Source organism: Hoplias malabaricus, chromosome 6, assembly GCF_029633855.1.
Source record: "Hoplias malabaricus isolate fHopMal1 chromosome 6, fHopMal1.hap1, whole genome shotgun sequence".
Taxonomy (NCBI): Eukaryota; Metazoa; Chordata; class Actinopteri; order Characiformes; family Erythrinidae; genus Hoplias; species Hoplias malabaricus.
Genome location: NC_089805.1, coordinates 12,196,389 through 12,211,799, shown reverse-complemented (window position 1 = coordinate 12,211,799; position 15,411 = coordinate 12,196,389). Strand labels below are relative to the sequence as shown.

Sequence of the window (15,411 nt, the reverse complement as noted above, 5' to 3'; positions counted from 1 at the left end):
AGTACACAGCCGGTTTGGTGATATTTAAGAGCAATAAGGGGAAACATAAACAAATCAGATCTCAATAAAGAAGATTATCTCGCAACTACGTCTAAAAATGAAGTTACGCAAGTCCTCGTCTCCCCCTACAGACGTTTAAACATGGAACATTCCATTAAAGGGCCACTGCGCTCAGGAGAAGAGGGTCGTGGTGCTGAGGATTTAAACTGGCCACTCCCCTCCCTATGTGTTAAAGATGCACCACTCATGGAAGTTTTGGAATTAGCATTTTTTAAATTATAATATTATTACGTATAAATGTGTATACACTCACAATCAGCCGTAACATTAAAGCCACATCCTTCCTTCTCCACTCACTGTTCATTCTTTCAACTCCACTGACCACACAGGAGCACTTTGTAGTTCTACAGTTACAGACTGTAGTTCACTGGTTGCTCTGCATACTTTCATGCCTGAGCAGGTATGATCTGGGTGGCGGATCACTCTTGGAGCTGCAGTGACACTGACCTGGTGGTGGTGTGTTATCTAGAGATATTTATGATTACCACACATTGGAGTAACAGTAAAGTATTTAAATGAGTTTATTTGGTAGAAACCACAGTGAATAATCAACTAAAACATCTGTTGCAATATTCTTCTTTATTGTATGTTGAAATAAAAAAAAAAACATTCTTTGTTCACTTAAAAAAAAAACAGTTTCTGCAAATTCTAACACGTTTTATTTACTCATTGAAAAACAAAACCTAATATATAAAACGTACAACTTTGCACAGGCCTCTTTTTTTATTTATTTGTCACCACAACATTAAAGTAACCAATAAACTGTAATTAAAAAAAAACTTAACATCTGTTAAAAAGTGTAGATGTGAGCTCTCTATAGAGGATGAGTTTACTGTCTATTATTAAAAATAATAAAAGCCAGAAATGAAAGGGAAGGCTGTGCAGGGTGGGGTCTGTGGAGGGTTCGAAAGCCACACACATTTCATTCAAATACAAAGTGTTTCTGATGCGTCTGGAGCTGTTGTGAAATATCAGAGAAGAAGATCTCTGTCTAAAGGGCTGGGGCAGCTCTTACAGCAGCTCTCTGATGGGAGTTGTCTGTTCTGGAGCAAAAGATAAGGGTTTGTTTGTATCTTTCTAGCATTCAAACAACTCAGAGTGAGCGGTAAAGGGCAGCTCCACCCATTTTTCACAAGCCCTCCATAATTCAGTGACACAGATGTAAGCACAGTGATGGAGAGAGTATGATGACTGTAGAGACCCTGGTTAATTTTCAGTGGCGGTGAATGGAACCAGGGGTCTACGACAGCTTCAACGCAAATCCACCTCCACCAGTTTAAAGAGCTTTATATGGAATGATGATGAGGAGGAGAATAGTGAGATCTGGAAAAGTAAGTATACTATATGATTTGAGGCACTTTAATAAACCCCAGGTTAACCCCCAAGAATCCAGACCTAGTTCAACATGAAGTCAAATTATGAAAAATTTAAAATAAACCTCACAAAAACAAATTCAAAACTTGTATTTCAATATTCATTCATTCATTCATTCATTCATTGTCTGTAACCCTTATCCAGTTCAGGGTCACGGTGGGTCCGGAGTCTTCCCGGAATCACTGGACGCAAGGCGGAAACACACCCTGGAGGGGGCGCCAGTCCTTCACAAGGCGATGCACACTCACACATTCACTCACACACTCACACCTTTGGACACTTTTGAGACTCCAATCCAACTACCAACTTGTGTTTTTGGAGTGTGGGAGGAAATCGGAGCACCCGGAGGAAACCCACGCAGACACAGGGAGAACACCACACTCATCACAGACAGTCACCCGGAGGAAATCCACGCAGACACAGGGAGAACACACCACACTCCTCACAGACAGTCACCCGGAGGAAACCCACGCAGACACAGGGAGAACATACCACACTCCTCACAGACAGTCACCCGGAGGAAATCCACGCAGACACAGGGAGAACACACCACACTCCTCACAGACAGTCACCCGGAGGAAACCCACGCAGACACAGGGAGAACACACCACACTCCTTACAGACAGTCACCCATAGACAAATCTGCTCAGGCCTTATAGGGGCATAATGTCGACATGACTCTATAGGTCTATAACCTGCTCAACTTTTCACCACCATTGTGAACAATTCAGACCAAGAATTTCTCCATCAGTTTTAGCTTCTGAGTAACATTCAGAAATTAGTGGAATTCAACTGTTATGGAGTACGGTGTTTTGGCTATTTTCATTTTAATAAAAAAAAAAAAATAAAACTCACACACACACACACACATTTAGATGGACATTGCCCTGTTTCAGAGAGGCCTAATGAGGCCAGACTCATGCCATTGTCCACTAAATACATCCTGAGGTAGACTTGTATAGATTCAGCACAAGGTTTAGGCCTTGTTCTTTTCAGACGAGTTTAAAAATACAAACAAATAACAACCCTCCCCCCACCCCACCCCCAACCATTCCCCCAATTCCATAAAGTCTAATACACCAAGAAAGACAACAGAGACACAGTAAACACCTCGTATCACAAAGACCATAATTACAGTCTCTTTCAGTTTGTGGAACTGTATTTGTATCAGTGACGCTGCCATACATACTTAAAAATGAACGTTCTAACAGGGTCCTTTACTAAAGAAAATGACTCTATATAGAACCCTGAACAACTGAATAAACTTTTGCACAATTAAAGTGTTCTTTGATCATGACGGTGTTCTTCAGGTTGATGGAGAATGTGCTGTAGATGGTTCTATACAGCACCTTTTAGAGAAGGGTTCTACGGCACCAAAAGTGATTCCTCTGCTGTAAAACACTTGACATTGTACCGATATAAAAACTTTTTTGGTGCTGTATAGAACCCTTTTCTAAAAGGTGCTGCATATAACATTCTACAGCACATTCTCCATCAACCTGAAGAACCCCTTCATGATCAAAGAACCCTTTAATCACACAGAAGTGTTCAGGGTTCTATAGAGAACAATTTTCTTTACTACAGGACTATTTAGAACCATCATGTTTAAGAGTGTATGTTAACATCTTTCACCCTCTGATTCACAAACTCAGTTGACGCACGGCTCCGGAGCCACAGGGGCCTGGGTTCCAACCTCACTGTTCAGTGCAGAGGTCAGTGTCTACTACAGACCCATGGGGGTGGCAACTGTGCGCTCCTGGGGCCAATCCCAAGCTTGGGTGAAAAGGGAGGGTGTAAAACCTGTGCTAAGTTCAGAGCTCCAGCCAGGTGGGCTTGAAAGGAGTTATCCATACACACCTGTGGTGCGCAGCCGGAGATTTTCGGTGTCAGACATGGTTCACACAGGGGTCACTCAGACATTACCTGCATGGCTGGGTAATATCCAATACAACTGTCACTGACATTCGCATTCACACACAAAGCTCCTCCCAGTAAAATTACTGTGCATATGTGAAAGGGGCTTCAGAATCAGCTTCCTTAGAAAACCCATGATTTAAAGCAAACTTGTGCGTCTAGAGTTCCCTGAGACAAAACATGAAAGTAACTGTCAGTGTCCTGAACTGAACCGCTTCTATTTTCTGAGACTGAATGGTGCTTTTTTCATTGCATCACACTGTGGTGTAGATTCTCATGTCTCATGTGTATCTCACAGATCTAGAGTCTCAGTCTGTGAGACTGATGTCCGTTAACTGAGGTCCATCCATGAGCAAAGATTACAATCTTAGATTCATAACATAGGAATAAGGAATAGAAGGAATAGAAAATAACTGCGTTCATTAATATTGTTTGATCCCTTTGGGTGAATAAAATGACAGGTTGCTGTTTCAAAAAACAGTGGTCAGGGGTTTTATAGAAGGTCACGTTAAGAAAGGAGGACGCTGAGGAGATCTCTCAGTTCACACTGACTGAGAGGACATTCATTTACGCTGTTGGTAAAAAAATAAGAATACAAATATAAACAAAATTAAAAGAAGAACCTGAGCATTTTCCAATAGCAGCGCACCACTGTTACCATGGCATTTGTTCTGGTTTCATTTCCCTATAAAAAACTCTATTTTTACCATCCGGTCCAGATTTTCAGTCTCCTAGGTTCTCCAGGGTCTGGCTCAGAGAGGTGGTCTTTCACAGCGACCCCGGAGACGAATGCTGTGCTCTGATTGGACAGCTGGCCACCATGTGACTTGTGCTTTGGCAGATATGGCACTTTTTGGGCTGAGGGGGCAGTTGGCACTCTTTAGCGTGGTGTTCCCGTCCTCCACAGTTGTAGCAGCTGGAAAAAATGTGGACAAAAGATTAATATACATGTTTATACATGATATTACTACAGTTCACAAAGATTCAGTGTGTATAAGCTCTGTAGAAAAGAGAAGTACAAAATGCTCTGGAGCCGATAAATGAATCGGAGGTCACCATGCCCAATGTCAAGAGTCTGCCAGAGGGGAATAACCACACGCAACACCATTAGGCTTCAGAGCAATGAAATTGAGTTCTGTGGAGTGCTGAATCTTCATTCAGCAAGCTGAAGTGTTGATTTTGTTGCATCTTTTATAGTGGAGCAATGTGTGTTAGTAAGAAGTGAGAAGAGAGCGAAATCCTAGCACTGGACCCAGACACTTTTTTTTACCCATTTACAGACACTGGGGCTTCGTGAACACATTAGAGCGGTTTCCAGAGCAAACCGACTGCAGAGCAGCACATGGAGAGGAGACACACTCAGAGCTTTATACACAGGGTTTCTTTTATTAAAATCATGAACGCTGTCTTCAAGAGTTAAAATAAGACCCACACTAGGTGGCAGTGTTGCTGTTAAGCTTTCAAGGTCACTGAATGTGGTGAAAGTCATCCTATCAAATATAGTGCCTCTTTGACCCACTTTGCATTTCTAAACACTGAATAAAATGGTATTAAAATTCAGATTAGTTTGTTTTCCTGCATTGTGGGGACTTTTCATAGACATCCATTTACTTTGTGGAGTCTTCATCCATAACTACTACTAGACTCACACACACACACACACACAGAGAGAGAGAGAGAGAGAGATCTAACACAAACACCTAGGGAAAATGAGGACACACACACATAAATACACACACACTCACAGAAAGAGTCAGAGAGAGAGAGGACAAGCACACACACACACACATATACACACACACTCACAGATCAATAAACACAAGGAGTGTGTGTGTGGGTGTGTGTGTGTGTGTGTGTGTGTGTGTTGGAGGAGGGGTTGTGTTCTCTTTGACCCTTTGTTTCAATACAGCAGTGTGGCCTTTGACCACTAACCCCTGCTCTCCACTGCCCCGCCCCCCGCAGCATTACCATGGAGACGGGACCTCCCTCAGGATGCCACCCTCATCCTCATTCACTCTCTCACAACAACAGCAGTGTCAACACACACACACACACACACACACACACAGATATGCAACAACAAACAGGACTGTGCAGTGTAGTGGCTCTTTACATGGCCGACTGGGGTTCGATTCCCAACTCGGGCAACCACTCCACTCTACGCCAGAAAGAGTTCTAGAAGAGTCTCCTCCAAAAACGGCAGGGCTTTAAACAATTAATGACATTCATTCTTTCATCAGAGCCGACCCAGGATCACTGGACACGAGGCAGGAACACACCCTGGACAGGGCATCACACACTCACCCATTCACTCACTCACACACTTACACCTGTGGACAGTTTCACACACTCATCCATTCACTCACTCACACCTGTGGACAGTTTCACACACTCACCCATTCACTCACTCACACACTCACACCTGTGGACAGTTTCACAGACTCACCCATTCACTCACTCACACACTCACCCATTCACTCACTCACACCTGTGGACACCTGTGGGCATCACACACTCACCCATTCACTCACTCACACACTTACACCTGTGGACAGTTTCATACACTCACCCTATCACTCACTCATACCTGTGAAGAGTTTCACACGCTCACCCTATCACTCACTCGCACACTCACACATGTGAACAGTTTCACACACTCACATACTTAGATGCCCCTGACTCAACTCCACTGTTAATCACTAGCTCTAGTGTGTGTTCTCCATAGTCCAACTGTGTTCTGTAAATGTAATTAAGCGTCCTGATGGGTGATTACAGACAGTGCATGAATGAATGAACAAATGAATGAATGAATGAATGATAAATGAACAGACAATCAGTTGGGTCCATTCATCTTTGTACTGACCGATTTCCTGAGTTTTTCTTCAGGGCTCCATTGGGTCGTTTCTCGCTGCCAACACACGGTGCCCCCCCAGGACCAGTCACTCTTACAGACTCCAGACCTTTTGAGGATCGTTTAAAGGTGAACTCCACTGGCTCCCCCTCTTTCAGACTTCGGAAACCAGCCATGTGCAGCTTGCTCTGTGAGAAAAAGGAAACAGAGATGACGCATAAAGACAGACGCACGGTGGACAAAGACTTAGGGTTGTGGTCATGTTGTTTTGGACAGAAGGAAGAAATTCCTTTACATACACACTGTCCTCCAATAGGTCACACTCCACCTTCATTTACACATTAGTGTGTGTCCACCAACCCACACACTGTGAAACAAGACCCCAGTCATTTTTCGGTGCGCTGCCTGAGTCAAAAATCACGCTCATCAGCCGCTCTGATTCTGCTCTGCTTCTGATGTCAAGTGCAGAGACTTTCCTGGCCCTGCCCCCTCGTCTGAATCTGTCCAATCACAGCACTGGACCCACGTTTGTGCGAGAGTGCAAAGACGATGTTAAATGCAGCAAAACAGACACAAGGAGCGCGGAGAAATAAGAGCACTGAGTAAAAACGGAGAAGAAAGAGAACCGAACGAAAGCAACTAAAAACCAGAGCTTCTGCTCCTCGCTCCACACTGCTGTGTGCTCGGGGTTGGGGTGAACAACGAGCAGCTCATTATTATTTAATAGAAAAGGTGCTGAAAGAGGGGGAAGTGTGCATTCCTCAGATAGCTGCTTTAAAAGAATGGGAAAGGACTATGGAGGGGATTCACCTCAAAACCCAACACCAACAAACTCTGTTTAACAAACACACACAGTGACATCAGTAGAGGCCTCAGTCCTGGCTCAGGACCCCCACAGAGCAGGTGTGATGTGGTGGTGGATCATTCTCAGCGCTGCAGTGACACTGACGTGGTGGTGGTGTGTTAATGTGTGTTGTGCTGGGTGAGTCCCCTTTGTGAGTCTTGGTTTCTCCCAAGGTTTCTTCCTCCAGCCTCGAGGGAGTTTTTCCTTGCCACTGTCGCCTTCGGCTTGCTCGCATTGGGCCTTGATTTAAATGTTCTGTTCTGAAACTGTGAATCTGCTTTGTGACAACGTCAGTTGTAAAAGGCGCTATACAAATACATTTGATTTGTTTTGATTTGATGTGCAGCGACAGATGAGCTACTTTACATCTCCAAGGTGGACCAATGAGGAGGAGCGTCTCACAGAGTGAACAGTGAGTGGACACAGGGTTTAAAAACTCCAGCAGCACTGCTGTGTCTGATCCACTTGCACCAGCAAAACACACACTAACACATCACCACCACGTCAGTGTCACTGCAGCGCTGAGAATGATCCACCACCACATCACACCTGCTCTGTGGGGGTCCTGAGCGCTGAGGAACAGGGGGAGAGGGGGGTAGTAAAGTATGCAGAGCAACATTTGGACTACAGTCTGTAAGTGTAGAACTACAAAGTGCTCCTGTGTGTTTAGTGGACAGTGAGTGTAGAAACAAGAAGAAGACTGCTGTAAATACCAGGATTAGTTTTATATGAGAGCTACAAATTAGGGCCTGAACAATATATCGGTTAGATGATTAATCAGGGTCATTCTAGCAACCTGCAGAATTATTGGAATTGACCAATAATCTGTTGATAACAAACATGAATCAGTACCAGAACCAGCCTCATGACCTGCATCAATCAGGTTCTACGTCAAACAAAATCTCCTCAGATCCACAAGGTAACCCCACGTCTGAATGCTAACCATTTAAAGTGGGAAGTTTGTGGTGGGCCACTTTACGGTCATCAGATTCCTTTAGGCTTAACCCTTGCCCCTCTTAGTGGTAGGAAGGGTTAAAACACACACACACACCACCACCACCACCACTGCTTTTGAAGTGAAGGCAGTGGGAAAGGAATTCAATCCTGACAACATCCACATTCCTCTTTCCCCACCCCCACTGAGTTTTCCTGGAAACTATCCCCCCATCCCTTCATCCCTTCATCCTCTGACCTTCTCCACCACTGCCCCTCCTCTTTTACTACACAGGACTTTTTTATGAATGAGTTCAGCTAACAAGGCATCTCCTTTTCCCTCCAAAGAACCACCCCATCCCTCCTTCCTCTCCTCCTCCCTGCCACCCCCCCCACCCCCACCCCAGCCTTTTGAAGATGTTCAAACGCTCCTTGGATCGGTGGCCGACGAAAGAATCCAGCGAGAGCTGGACGCTGCAACAAGGAAGGAACAAACTCTACTGATCTGTGTTCAGTCCCAAATAACAACAACAACAACAACAACAACACGCCAATACGCCATGAGTAAACAGCGCTTAACGTTACCGCCGCCATTCTTGTGGTTTCCAAAGCCCACTGTTCCCCTTAGAGACGGGGTTAGAGACGACAACTGAGACATTTTAGGGGGAGCTGTGGGAGTGGTAAACTGACCAGGTTTTCATTGGTACTTATCAATAAACATCCCCCAAACATCCAAAGACATTCTCCAAAAAAGCACCAGCTTTTCAACAGCGGCGGACATTTACACTGCTTTCCACTGAGAGGTAACCAATGGCTCAGTGAACGTCCAGCGCACTGACCCACAGCAGCAGGGACATCAGAAACAATCCCAAACACTGGGATTAAACCAGGAATAGAGCCCAAACACTGGGATTAAACCAGGAATAGAGCCCAAACACTGGGATTAAAGCAAGAATAGAGTGTAAAGCCTGGGATTAAACCAGGAATAGAGCCCAAACACTGGGATTAAACCAGGAATAGAGCCTAAACACTGGGATTAAACCAGGAATAGAGCCTGATACTAGAATTAAACCAGGAACAAGGCCTAAATCCTGGGATTAAACCAGGAATAGAACCCAAACACTGGGATTAAACCAGAAATAAAGCATAAATCCTGTGATTAAACCAGGAATGGAGCCCAAACATTGGGATTAAACCTGGCCACCAGGAACTGAGCCTAAAGACTGTGTGTGTGTGTGTGTGTGTGTGTGAGAGAGAGAGAGAGAGAGAGAGAGAGAGAGAGAGAGAGAGAGAGAGAGAGAGAGAAAGTGAGTGTCTGTGAGTGTGTGTGTGTGTGTGTGTGTGTGTGAGTGAGTGTGTGTGAGTGTGAGTGTGCGAGTGTGTCACCTGATGGACGAACACATCCTCGGGGGGCTGAAGAGTGGACCCCTCTCTGTGGCTCATGGAGATGAACCCGAAGCCCATCCTCGCATTAAACCACTTACACACCCCACTGCCGTGGAGCGCACGCGTGTCCGAGTCAGAGCCTTCATCAGAACTTGCCCCGTCCCCTCCGTCAGCTCGCGCGCTACCTCCTGAACACAGAGAGAGAGAGAGAGAGAGAGAGAGAGAGAGAGAGAGAGAGAGAAAGAGAGAGAGTGATGAAGCTGATGAATTGGAGAGCATGAGTGTGGCGTGTGCTGTGTGCGTGCCTCTCTTTCTCTCTCGCTCTCTCTCTCTCTCTGTGTGTGTGTGTGTGTGTGTGTTGCTGGTGGATAATTAACAAAGCAATAAAAGTCTAAACCAATTAAATACTACCGTAATAATCAATAAATATATATTTATAAATACTGTTAATTTAGTGTTGTGCAAGGATTAAATGGAGTGTTTTTAATTCAATTTTAAGTAAAGCTTAATAATTCTTTAAAATGTCTCTCAGTTTGCTTTAAGTTAAACTGCACACACTGCAGCATTCCCAGCATTCCCAAACATTCCCCAAAACAGGAACAAAACTGGAATCCAAAACAATATCAACACATTTTTAAAACGAGTTCCTTCCTTCTCACAATATTTTAGAAATTTTTACTTCAGCTCACCTCCAGCTGACCCCAGTTCCACCATGTTCCTCACCGCAAGCTTCAAACCTCACGCTCCTCAGAGACCCCTCAGATCCTCGCGCACAACTAGAGACCCTCTGTCCGAACAAATACCCCCCAAAAATGCCCCAAAGACCCTCCAGTCCATCACCGAACAGAGCAACAGCAGAACTGCAGCGGCTTCAAACGTCTCTGAGAAACCCTCTCCTAAAGCATCCCCCCAAAACCTGACTGAGACAATGAGGGAGAGAAGAAAACCAGGCCCACCCTCCACTCCCCACTACACCCCCCCATCCCCACCTACCCCCCACCCTCTACATACCAGGGGAACCTTTGGAGACCCTCAGGGCAAGACCACCAACTCTTTGTCCTCCCAAAGCTGATAAAGCAGTGTCCATTCTCTCAGCTCCACTGAACACACAGGTCACTCTGTTGTCCCGCTGTGGCTCTGCATACTTTGTTCTTCAGTGGTCAGCACCCTCACAGGGCTGGGGTGATTTGGGTGGTGGGGGGTGGTGTTGTGAGCGGATCAGACACAGCAGTGCTGCTGGAGTTTTGTACGCTCAGTGTCACTGCTGGACTGAGAACAGTCCACCGACCAAAAACATCCCAGGAGTGACCTAAAGGATCTGGACTTTAATAAAGGCCACATTGTGATGGTTGTAATGTTTTAGTCAGTCTCTGAAACCGGGTCAGAACACGCACAGCTGAAAGAGTTAACTCTACTCTGATTGAACCGGGTCAGAATACACATTGCTGAAAGAGTTAACTCCGCTCTGATAGAACCAGGTCAGAACACACACAGCTGAAAGAGTTAACTATGCTCTGATAGAACCGGGTCAGAACACACACAGCTGAAAGAGTTAACTCTGCTCTGATTGAACCGGGTCAGAACACACACAGCTGAAAGAGTTAACTCCACTCTGATTGAACCGGGTCAGAACACACACCGCTGATAGAGTTAACTCCGCTCTGATAGAACCGGGTCAGAACACACACAGCTGAAAGAGTTAACTCTGCTCTGATTGAACCGGGTCAGAACACACACAGCTGAAAGAGTTAACTCCACTCTGATTGAACCGGGTCAGAACACACACCACTGATAGAGTTAACTCCGCTCTGATAGAACCGGGCCAGAACACACACAGCTGAAAGAGTTAACTCTGCTCTGATTGAACCGGGTCAGAACACACACAGCTGAAAGAGTTAACTCCACTCTGATTGAACCGGGTCAGAACACACACCGCTGATAGAGTTAACTCCGCTCTGATAGAACCGGGTCAGAACACACACAGCTGAAAGAGTTAACTCCGCTCTGAAAGAACCAGGTCAGAACACACACCGCTGAAAGAGTTAACTCTGCTCTGATTGAACCGGGTCAGAACACACACCGCTGAAAGAGTTAACTCCGCTCTGATAGAACCAGGTCAGAACACACACCGCTGAAAGTGTTATCTCTGCTCTGATTGAACCGGGTCAGAACACACACAGCTGAAAGAGTTAACCCCACTCAGATAGAACCGGGTCAGAACACACACCACTGAAAGAGTTAACTCTGCTCTGATAGAACCAGGTCAGAACACACACAGCTGAAAAAGTTAACTCCGCTCTGATAGAACCGGGTCAGAACACCCACCTCTGAAAGAGTTAACTCCACTCTGATAGAACCAGGTCACAACACACACCGCTGAAAGAGTTAACTCTGCTCTGATTGAACCGGGTCAGAACACACTGAGAACTCACCACCACCCCTCCACCTCGACAGGGGGCGCTGAAACCAGTTCATTAGATTTATTCACTTCACCTGGCAGTGGTTTTAATCTTGTGGCTGATTCCTTACCCAAGAGTCACTCAATTCTCCCGCACTCCCCCGAGCTGAAAGGAGTTCCTCCACGTTCATTCATTCCTCATTCATTCTGTCTCTCTTCAGTGTGAAGGAGGATCTTTTATACTGAGCTGTGTGTGTGTATGAGTCAGAAAACAGACACATCTTTATCAGAAAATAGGATTCATTCATAATTCAGCATAAAGCCTTGCATCTCCCCTTCCGTTCCACCTTAAACTCTGCCACATTTTTACTCTGCCACCTTAAATGGTAAACCATGAATGATTACAAATAACTGATTTGATGTAAATACAATACAGTTCTCTCTAAAAATGTTCTGATTATCTGAATAATGATGTGTTATTTAAAAAAATTAAATATCAGAATAAAAAAAACTTAATAATTAGAAAAAAAGCCTTGCATTCTCAGAAATGACTTAATATCTCTAAACAGGTGCAATGATAATTTTTTTCCAAATTCTGATTTGTATTGTGGTGAAAATAACTAAATTACTTATTATTAACAACATTCTGATGGAATATTTGTAAATTAAGAATCGTTATCCATAAAGTATCCAGTTATCCAGTATGTACCTGCTGATCCATTTAAGGTGTCAAACATGAATAATTTGAATGAGAAACCACCTCAGCTCAGGTCTGAAGCTCACATCTCACTTTGTAATGAATAATTCATGCTGATTCCTGCTTGTTATTAATCACTGACTCAGAGTGGATTCGGGTTTCTGAGGCTGGGGTTGCCAGGTCTGTGGTTTTAGTGCATAATTAAGCTGGTTTGGAAGAAAAAAGGAAAGGGAGAAATGGGAGGAATGTGACAATTTCTTTAATATGATATATTTATTTCATTCAGTCATCTCCTGTTACTGCTTCACCCTGGTCAGGGGTGACTGAACACAAGGCAGGAACACATCCTGGACAGGAAATCACACACACACTCGTAGACCGTGTCACTCATACCCTCACCCCTGTGGACTTGCTATTTCATATACAATATAAAACGCTATATTTACATCTGCTTTTATTTAAAGATTGGAACCTTCAGAAGAACATGTATAATTTTATGTAACATTTTACAATAATGGCATTTTAATCATACTTAAAACAATAATAAGCATGTATAATATAATAAGCAATAATTAATCATAAAAGGGAATGTCTACAATTCTAAGCTAAACGTCTCTTAAGGTGGAACGGTGTGTTTGAGGGAACTCGAACTCTTAATTGTACGCGGCTGAAATATAACTCATCTGTAAGTGTTTATTCACTGTTTGAATTCCCACAGAAACTCATGTGTAACTCGAGCTGTTTAGTTTTGTAGTGCTATCGCTAATGCAGTTAGCCATCTTCTGAGTTTTTGAGACATTTCCACCTTAAGTGATCTGAAACAGCAAAAATAAGTCAGTGTTACCCCCCTATGGAGCAGGAATAGAGCAACATCCTCATTCTGGTTGGTGCTTTTCAGCGTTTGGAGTCTCTCCGTTGTCTAAAAACCTCTAGATCGTGTTTCTCTGCTGTGAGCAGAGAGAGAGAAAGCCTAGCACTTTGTTTTTTTACCCATTTACAGACACTGATGCTTCGTAAAAACACATTAGAGCGGTTTCCAGCGCAAACCGACTGCAGAGCAGCACATGGAGAGGAGACAGGCTCAGAGCTTTATACACAGGGTTTTTGATTAAAATCCTTAATGTCTCCTTTAAGTGATGATAAGAAATATGGTCTAGCATTAACTAGCATTACTTTAGGATAATACAATGTGCTAAGGTTAATACAATATGCTAGTTCTTGTTTCTATCGTGCATTAATCCATGCTACTGTCTTAAGTACTGTTAATTAATGTACCCTTATTTTAAAGTGTTGCCCATTTTGCATCATGACTTTCTTTTAATTTATGTCAGATTGGGTTTGTTTTAACCACATTTTGGGCTGGAGAGTTTTGCTAGACATGGCAACCCTTATTCTGACTCACTCAGCAGACACCTGCTGCGGTGGAGAGTTACAAAAAGGGCTTTACTCACAGAGCGACCAGCAAACAGGAGAAAGAAATGACCGGCGTTTCTATAGGGAGCCGGTGGTGAGTGAGCTGGGATTACTGCCTGGTCACTGCGTATCACTTACCGGAAATGGCAGCTTGTTAACGAGGAGTTCCTAATCTCTACTCTCCATTTGTCTCTTCCTGAATTGACATGTTGCTGGCTATTTGAACAAGGTGGAAAATCACACTTCATATGTGTGATGGAAATTTGTTTATAGAAATGATTCATAATCAACAGAGATATTTTTAATCAGCAGTGACCACGCATGCTTGTGTAAACTGAAATTGTTTTATTCCTAATTCTCTGCGTGAGACAGCAGACTTATGTGTGTGTGTGTGTTTCAAATAACAGCATATCGACACCTTCAGTTCAATCAACTCCCTTTGTCTCCAGACCACAGAGGGGAGATAACTGAGACCAAAGGGGTAAGGGGGGATGCACAGGGCACGTCTGGAAAGGTGTTAGAAATGCAGGAGAGAGGTGAAAATAGTGTTGCGCGCAGCATTTCTCTCTCAAGATAATAAATTGCTCTTTTATTTGATGCCGACCCAGAGACTCAGCTTTCTTATTTCTGTCCTAATTTTCCACCACACATGTCACCAGTAAAATGACCTCTATTAAGAACCTATTGCTTTCTTATTGTCCCTCTGTTAAAGTCAGTAATGCCATTACTGTGGTCACACTTTTGTATAAGACCTCAGAATACAATTGACCTTTTTATTATGGCTTTAATTGTCTAATTTTTTTATTCATCAGTTCAACTTCTGGAAGCATTTCATGCTGTTCAATTTAAAACTCTTTAAAGTGCTCTCTCTCTCTCTCTCTCTCTCTCTCTCTCTCTCTCTCTCACTCACTCACACACACACACACACACACATTGTTCTTGCTATACTCATGAGAGCCTTCCATAAAAATACAGCTTCAGCACCTAGAACAGTTCTACTCCTATTTTTGTACAACACCATCTAGAGGTTCCAGGTCCTCAGTCCTGAGTGGAACCCATCTTACAGCAGTGAGAATAAGTGGAGAACAGTCTTTATGCTGGCCTTAAAATAATAGCTTTTCCCTGGGAGTCCATGGTTATTTCAGCAGGACGATGCCAGGACTCACAGCAGCGTTTCTTCAGAGACATGGAGTACGTGAGCATGACCAGCCGGTGTCCGCATCTGTCCACTGTGGTCATCCTGAAGAGGAGAATCAGACGACGGTGAAAACGGACTCTGGAGCAGCTTAAGTCTCATATAGAACGAGAACTCGAGTCACAAACTTGCCCAATGATTCCGAGTAGGCTCCGGACCCACTGCCACCCTGAACTGGATAAGGGTGACAGACAATGAATGAATTAATTAATGATTGTACAGAGACAATGTGAATGTGGTCAACACTTTTTTTAGTAAATGCTTGTTTGCTGGGATCTTCCTCTGTATTCATTCATTCATTCATTTATTTCTTTTCCAAAGTAATACTCTTTTATTGTTGGTATCT

At 43.9% G+C, this 15,411-nt stretch overlaps 1 protein-coding gene across 2 annotated transcripts; it reads right to left on the bottom strand.

Annotated features, from left to right (window-relative positions):
* Positions 1 to 2,968: 2,968 nt before the first annotated feature.
* On the bottom strand, positions 2,969 to 14,035 carry LOC136700173 (protein lin-28 homolog A-like). 2 transcript variants are annotated; one of them, XR_010803710.1, is made up of 5 exons: positions 14,009 to 14,035; positions 9,363 to 9,550; positions 6,212 to 6,387; positions 4,056 to 4,264; positions 2,969 to 3,920 (listed from the first exon to the last, which is right to left on the bottom strand). XR_010803710.1 is itself a non-coding variant. In XM_066675443.1 (4 exons), exons 2-4 carry the CDS (start codon positions 9,438 to 9,440, stop codon positions 4,117 to 4,119), a joined length of 402 nt encoding a protein of 133 aa, XP_066531540.1. In that variant the 5' UTR covers positions 9,441 to 9,550; positions 14,009 to 14,035; the 3' UTR covers positions 2,969 to 4,116. The 2 variants fall into 2 exon arrangements, 1 of the variants encoding a protein (XP_066531540.1); XM_066675443.1 differs by having other exon boundaries at positions 2,969 to 4,264.
* Positions 14,036 to 15,411: the final 1,376 nt, after the last annotated feature.

What these genes read in the sequence shown, in the direction of transcription:
- LOC136700173 (XM_066675443.1), bottom strand. Translation starts at nt 9,440, where the DNA reads ATGGGCTTCGGGTTCATCTCCATGAGCCACAGAGAGGGGTCCACTCTT. An exon ending in AGGATGTGTTCGTCCATCAG is followed by an intron (nt 6,388 to 9,362) that starts GTGACACACTCG and finishes TTTTTCTCACAG; the next exon opens with AGCAAGCTGCACATGGCTGG. An exon ending in AAGAAAAACTCAGGAAATCG is followed by an intron (nt 4,265 to 6,211) that starts GTCAGTACAAAG and finishes CATTTTTTCCAG; the next exon opens with CTGCTACAACTGTGGAGGAC.